The sequence below is a fragment of the Sarcophilus harrisii genome, chromosome 4 (genome assembly GCF_902635505.1).
Source record: "Sarcophilus harrisii chromosome 4, mSarHar1.11, whole genome shotgun sequence".
NCBI classification, from domain to species: Eukaryota; Metazoa; Chordata; class Mammalia; order Dasyuromorphia; family Dasyuridae; genus Sarcophilus; species Sarcophilus harrisii.
Genome location: NC_045429.1, coordinates 207872075 through 207879687, shown reverse-complemented (window position 1 = coordinate 207879687; position 7613 = coordinate 207872075). Strand labels below are relative to the sequence as shown.

Genomic DNA, 7613 nt, shown 5'->3' with positions numbered 1-7613 from the left:
CTTGCTGTCTAGGAGAGAGAGAAAAAATTGGAACGCAAGGTTTTGCAAGGGTGAATGTTGAAATCTATGTATATGTTTTGTAAATAAAAAAAAATAGAAAAATTATAATTGGAGGGTGGGAGAACCTTAAGGCAGGGAAACCAATTTGGAGGTTATTGCAACAGTCCTAGCAAATAGAACGTAATTTAGGATAGTAGCATTGTCAGTGGAGAAAAGGCAGATAGATGGGAGATGGAATATCAATTGATATGATTTAAATTGGATGGGAAAGGTGCTGGAATATGAAGAGTCGAGAATCACTTCCTCCCTCCCTTCCTTCCTGTAAAATGGTCATCATCCCTACCTCTTTGGGTTACTGGGCGGATAAAATAAGATAGCAATGGTAAAGCGCCTGCAACATAGTAAATATTACATAAATGTTTATTATTATTTATTATATTATCTTTTTTTTTTAGATAGCCTGAACAAATTCACCCCCCAGTTATTTTTTTTAATACATATATTCAGGGGAAAATTAAGAATGTTTTTCATTTTTGGTGTTTTTTCATAAGTTCACACAAAATAAAATTAAAAGAAAAAAAAAGCTTTTAGTATGACTTCTAGTTTGCACACATGAGTGACTTGAGGTTGGTACACAAATAAGAAAGTTGGGAAGGAAGATTACAGTTTGGGGGCGGTGGGGGAATATAATAAGTTCTGTTTGGGACATTTTGAGCGGGAAAGCTTAATTCTTGAGGGTTCATCTTTAAAAAAAAAAAAAACATTTCAACAAAAACACAAAACTTCAGCCACGCCCAGCAGCTTCCCCAAGGGCGGGGCGAGACGAGCAGGGGCGGGGGAAGCCGTGCGCACGTGATTTCCTCTTTTCACTCCTCCAATCCCTGCTCGCTCCTCCCTTCCCTCCCCGCTAGTCTGCGCGTTCCGGTGAGGGCGGAAGTGTTCGTCTCTCGGTGCAGTCTGTCCTGCTCGGCCGCTGTAGAATTGGGCTGACGTGTCAACGGTTGCTGCGGTGGGTCGGAGAGAGCCGAAGCGGGCCGGACCAGCGCCGCGGCCGCTATGGCGGAGGCGTGGGACGAGATCCGCCGGCTGGCAGCCGACTTCCAGCGGGCGCAGTTCTCCGAGACCACGCAGAGGTGCCCACTCTGACCCTGACCCGCTCGCCAAATGACCTCCCTTGGGATGTGGGCTCGCGTCGGCCTGAGGGCCGCCAGGTTTCCCTTCCCCGGCCCGCTGAGGCCTCCGGCCCTCGGAGGGCCTTGGGGTCAGGCCGTCTCCCAGCAGGCCGCGTTTGGGCCCATCCCCCCCCCCCAAACCCGCCACCTAAACACCTGTAATTTTCACTGGCGACTGGGGGTGGGTGGAGGGTTGAGCTGCATCTTTAGCCCTTGCACGCACATGTACTGTAAAAGTTTCTTCCCAGACCTGTATGTGCAGTGGACAGAATGACCACTAGGAATGATTATGGATCTGTGTGATAAACAGCCAAAAGAATGGTGGTGATGGTGATGCTAGTGGCCCAAGTGCCTAAGAAAACTGGGGCTGGAATCAGGAAGATCATCTTCCTGAATTAAAATCCAGCATCTGAAACTTAATGTTGTCAGTCTGGGCAAGTCACTTAACCTTGTTTATTTACCCCACGAAATCCTTCATTTGTAAAATGGGCTGGAGAAATAAATGGCAAACCACTGGTATCCTTGCCAAGAAAATGCCAACGGGCACAGGATGAAAAGGGCTCGACAAAAAATACAATCCTGTGAATGTGAGGACTTGTACTTTGATTTTAGAATTAGATCAACCCAAAAAATGCTGGAGTATCCAAGAGGTTTCCAATGTAGGTCTTTTATCTCTTAAGACCAGTCCCTTTTCAACCACTTTGCCAAAAGGAAGAAATGGCCTCGGGGGATGTTTCGTTGACTTCCCTTTACTGTTAAGGAAACTGAGACTCAAAAAGACCATTGAGGAGAATAGGGATGAAATCCCCAGATGGCAGAAGTAGGAGGAATTTCTCTGAAAGTGGTTGAGGCAGATTTAGGTTTGGAAAACTTGCTGACAGAGCTGTACAAAACATAAGTGGGCCGCCTCAACTGCCATAGTAGAGGTCTTCAATCAAAGGTTGGATGACTGCTTATGAGAGTTGTATCATGGATTCCTTTAGCCATCTGGTGAAGCCTATATAAATATATTTTATTAATGTTACAAACATGTAAAGATAGATATAGATACTTAAGTGTATTAAATATGAATATAATATCTATATTTAAATGCACTCATATATAATATATTGTTGTGTATAAATAAGATTGCCAGGGAAATAAATTTGTTGAAATGTAGTTATCAAGATAGTTTCATGAAATAAGTTCCAATATCCTCGGGTGAAGAACCTGTGATCTAGTAAGAATCAAATTTTAAAGAATTCAAATTTAAAAAAAAATATTATTCTGCTTTTATAGACTCAAAAAGTTGTCACAAATTACTAAATAATTTTCCCAAACTCACATAGCTAATTAGTAGTAGTAGTATTGAAGCTGGAAAATCTAGAGCCCTTAGATAATCTGCTTAGAAATGCTGGAAATATCCAAAGGGTCAAAAATCGCTTAGGTAATTAAAATATTAACATATTAGACTGAGTTTTCTACATGCAGGGTGAAGAAAAACATTACAATATAATATTAGCTTAAAATTTATACTGACTTTTGGGACAACTTGTATTTTTAGATAACCCTGAACAAAAATGGTTTTCCCCAAATATCGGATATGCAATCCAAAATACTGTGAAAATAAGAATGCCTTTTTAATTCTTGAATTGTTTGATCTTTGACATTCTACTTTGAATGAAGGGAACTAAAGTAAATATTACACTACTATGAAGAGAATTTGAAATATATGGTAGACTTCACAGGTATAAATGGGCTAAGTAAATAATAAAACATTACAACTAGCTTTCTTTAAAGAATTAAAATTTAAATCAGCTAATTTGGAGGATACTAGTTTAATTTATTCAAATTATAAGATTATACTGGTGTAGGAAGCCTCTGGCCTATGGGCTTTTTATAAGACAAATAAAGTCATTTGCTAACGCAACCATATGCAATGAGTTGAAAGGTAAGGATAACAACCTTCCATGGCTTTGCTATTAAGTTGATAATTTTGTATGGCCCTCAAACAATGTTCTAAATACCCAAATGGCCCCATCCGTGAATTAGACTAATAGCTATTATCTAGAACAAGATTAATAATATTTATATGTTGTTATAAGTACAAGACACCAAAAATAATTTCTATTCAAGAAGCAGTATCAGAATTATTTTTTTTTTAATAGCCTTTTATTTACAGGATATATGCATGGGTAACTTTACAGCATTAACAATTGCCAAACCTCTTGTTCCAATTTTTCACCTCTTACCCCCCACCCCCTCCCCTAGATGGCAGGATGACCAGTAGATGTTAAATATATTAAAATATAAATTAGATACACAATAAGTATACCTGACCAAAACGTTATTTTGCTGTACAAAAAGAATCAGACTCTGAAATATTGTACAATTAGCTTGTGAAGGAAATCAAAAATGCAGGTGTACATAAATATAGGGATTGGGAATTCAATGTAATGGTTTTTAGTCATCTCCCAGAGTTCTTTTTCTGGGCATAGCTGGTTCAGTTCATTACTGCTCCATTGGAAATGATTTGGTTGATCTCATTGCTGAGGATGGCCTGGTCCATCAGAACTGGTCATCATATAGTATTGTTGTTGAAGTATATAATGATCTCCTGGTCCTGCTCATTTCACTCAGCATCAGTTCGTGTAAGTCTCTCCAGGCCTTTCTGAAATCATCCTGTTGGTCATTTCTTACAGAACAGTAATATTCCATAATATTCATATACCACAATTTATTCAGCCATTCTCCAACTGATGGACATCCATTCAGTTTCCAGTTTCTAGCCACTACAAAAAGGGCTGCCACAAACATTCGTGCACATACAGGTCCCTTTCCCTTCTTTATAATCTCTTTGGGATATAATCCCAGTAGTAACACTGCTGGATCAAAGGGTATGCACAGTTTGATAACTTTTTGAGCATAGTTCCAAACTACTCTCCAAAATGGTTGGATTCGTTCACAACTCCACCAACAATGCATCAATGTCCCAGTTTTCCCGCATCCCCTCCAACAATCATCATTATTTTTTCCTGTCATCTTAGCCAATCTGACAGGTGTGTAGTGGTATCTTAGAGTTGTCTTAATTTGCATTTCTCTGACTAATAATGACTTGGAGCATCTTTTCATATGACTAGAAATAGTTTCAATTTCTTCATCTGAGAATTGTCTGTTCATATCCTTTGACCATTTTTCAATTGGAGAATGGCTTGATTTTTTATAAATTAGAGTTAATTCTCTATATATTTTGGAAAAATGAGGCCTTTATCAGAACCTTCAGTATCAGAATTATTATTGTGGGCAACTATTGAGTAAGGGCTCAATGATGAAAAGCCCAAATGTTGTACTTCAACAAATGTTAACAACTTGGTGGAAGATTTCCTAGTATAGAGGTGCAGAGCCTCTAAAGAAAATTTATGGAAAGTTACGAACAAGAATCTTTCGGGATGAGAATTCATGGATAGCCTGTGGTTTGCCTAGGTGGATATAGTGCCAACACCAATGAGATTATGAGTTCATCAAAATAGCATTTTTCCCTCTTTTTTCCACAGGTTATCAGAACGAAACTGCATTGAAATTGTAACTAAATTGATTGCTCAGAAGCAGTTAGAAGTGGTTCACACACTTGATGGTAAAGAATATATTACTCCTGCTCAGATAACAAGGGAAATGAGGGATGAGCTTCATGTTCGAGGTGGTAAGTATCCTTAAATTTTACTTATCAATATGAAATAGGTATTTAGAGCTTATAAGAAGTTTTTCTCAATACTGTTTGCTAATATGATAATTACATGATTTTAAAGAATCTTATTGGTAGAGATAAAAATGTAGTTGAAATTATTTCATATGATTATTACAGATGCTTGGTAAATATAGGTGTATATTTTAAATGCTAAATTTCAACTAATTTTTCTTACTTGGGGCTACAAAATGAATTAAGTCATTCAACTGCATTGTAAAACCATATTATCTGTAAGAGATCTTATCTATAAGCTACTTTATGATTTACTAATTGTGAGAAAACCAGTGACTTTATGTTTTGGAAAAATTCACTGGTAACCAGGGCCAGAACATGATAATGATTTTTTAAAAATCTGTTAATTATATGTCTGCAAATAAAGAGGCTGAGGCATTATAGTATGATGGAAAGAACATTGAATTTTGCAGCCCACAAATCATATCCTTGTTATATACTATATGAGTTCAGAAAAATCACAGCCTCCCTGAACCTTCTTTAGCTTTATATGTGAAACAAAGGGATTGAAATAGATTGTCTCTGATGTTCTTTGGATCTCCAAGTTTTATGTCCCTATCAGTTCAATGACAAAGTATTTTATTTCAAGAATATCACAATATGTGTGCTTAATAAAGAATTTACATTTCAAGGATTTAAGCAAATGCTTTTTTCTTTGCTTTTCATTTTAATTTCAGCCAAACAGTAGTAAAAAAAAAATTTAAAGGAAACCTTTTATCAACTTCTTTCTAACTTTGAACATATACTTTTAATGTGACAATAGTGAGAAATGACCAAAATGTGCCCTTTGGATTATTATTGTATTAGTGGTAGCCAGGTCTTTCTTTCTTTTCCAAAAAACTGAATTTCCTATGAACAGCCATGTCAAAGTTAAAATAATGTATAAAACACAGCTGCAATCATACATGTCTTTGGTTGAAATTTTTTCTTGAAAGAATTTCTTCTTGAAGAAAACTAGAAGCAGACTTGCATTCAGAAAATTAAATTCACTATTTTCCCCTACCTGCTGCTGCTTCTTCTTTCTTCCCTTTCATTTAAAAGAACTCATTCTCTCTTCCCAATCACCTATGTAATCAGTCACCATTGACTTCCTCTTCTTCATTAGCTTCTTAGTAAGGATCTTTATTTATGAGAGGTTCCAAAGGAGAGCTTTGAAATCATGGCATATGTGGATTACATGGAGGAGACTAGGAAAGGAAGAGAAAATGGGGAAGAACATTATAGCTGACTTTATATGAATATCTTATGGAAGAAGGATTGTGCTTGTTCTGTATGTATATATATATGCAGAAGGGTATATAACTAGAGGTAATGGATAGAAGTTTCAAAGAGGAAAATTTAGGTTCTACATCTTAATAATTGACAGCATTTATATTTATTGTGTACCAGGTACTGTATTAAGTACTTTACTAATGGTATATTATTTGATTATCACAACAACCCTGGGAGGATGGATACATGCTGTTTTTAATTCCATTATATTTGAAATGGAGACAGAGGTAAAGCAACTTGCCTTTGCGTATGCATAGCTACATGAGACCAGATTTCAGTTCAGATCTTCTAACTTTAGGCAGAACTCTGTCCACTGTGCTATATATAGGGAAAGACAGGCTAACAGAGCTCTCCACAAATGAAAAGTATTGCTTTAGGACTTGGGGTGGGTCCTTCACATAAAAGGTAGATGACTGCTTTTGAGGTTCCTGCTAAGCCCTGAGATTCTTTGATTCTCTGATCTAAGTACTTTGGATAATTTCTTAACTTGTTACCTCTAATTGTTACCTAAAACCAGGGAACTTTTGAGAAATTAGAATATATATTGCTTTTTTGGTGACCTAGTATATACTGTTCATCTCACAAATTGTTCACATAGTGTAATTGAAATCTTAAAAATATATTGTTGTGTATCTTCAAGACTTCATTGCAGAGGTAAAGGACAGTGGTGTACAGTATCCCATATTGTCAGAAATAATTGTTATGTTGGTTGATTTTAAGCATTTTTCTTCTCTTTTAAATTTGTCACAAGAGATGTCTTACTGGGGAAAGTGATAGGGAAGAAATGTGTTGAGAAATAAATGTGATTAAGAAAATGGTACCAAAAAAATGGTACAGATAAACAAACTTACATGTGTAGGTACGCGTATTGTATATGATTGTGTATATATATATCATTTATATGTGTGTATATATATTTGATTTTGCTTATGCCTTAAGAAAGATTTATTGAGATACTTGATTAACAATTAAAGCAGATAATTATCAATACGGTCTTTGTATGGAAATAAGATATTAATGAAATTACACATGTTGGAAAAATTTCCTATTTTGCTACCAATTTTTTTCTAGTATTTTTAAATACGATTAATAAAAGTGACATTTAAACTTTGTGCTTTTTTTTGAAGGTCGAGTAAATATTGTTGATCTACAGCAGGTAACTAAAATTTCTAAAATATTTGATTTTGACAAGTTCATTTTTTTTATTTTTGATATGTATATATATATAGGTGCCAATTATCTTGATTTTTTAAAGTGATCTTTGCTACCAAGGGGCAAATAATTTTACGTACAAATTTAAGTAAACAGCTGTGCAAATTATATTTAAGTTGACTAGTCTATGCAAATTTAGTTTCCTTTTCTCTTTGAACATTTCCCTCTTATTTTTTTTTATCATATTGTTAGCTTCATTTTTGTGACTATAAATTTTATAT

General features: G+C 35.8%; 1 protein-coding gene across 4 annotated transcripts in view; it reads left to right on the top strand.

The window, feature by feature from the left end:
• The first annotated feature begins 896 nt into the window (after window positions 1–896).
• Window positions 897–7613, top strand: part of UFL1 (UFM1 specific ligase 1) — a 33982-nt gene continuing 27265 nt past the window's right edge. For 3 of the 4 annotated variants that reach the window (XR_004233645.1, XM_031964504.1, XM_003769301.4), the window contains exons 1-3: window positions 1057–1133; window positions 4706–4851; window positions 7308–7336. Coding sequence is in view for 3 of the 4 variants with exons in the window: in XM_031964504.1 (XP_031820364.1) it covers window positions 1057–1133; window positions 4706–4851; window positions 7308–7336 (252 nt within the window). In the remaining variant the exon portion in view is untranslated. Of the gene's footprint in view, window positions 1134–4705; window positions 4852–7307; window positions 7337–7613 lie in introns of all 4 variants that reach the window. The other variant, XM_031964505.1, reaches the window with a different exon arrangement.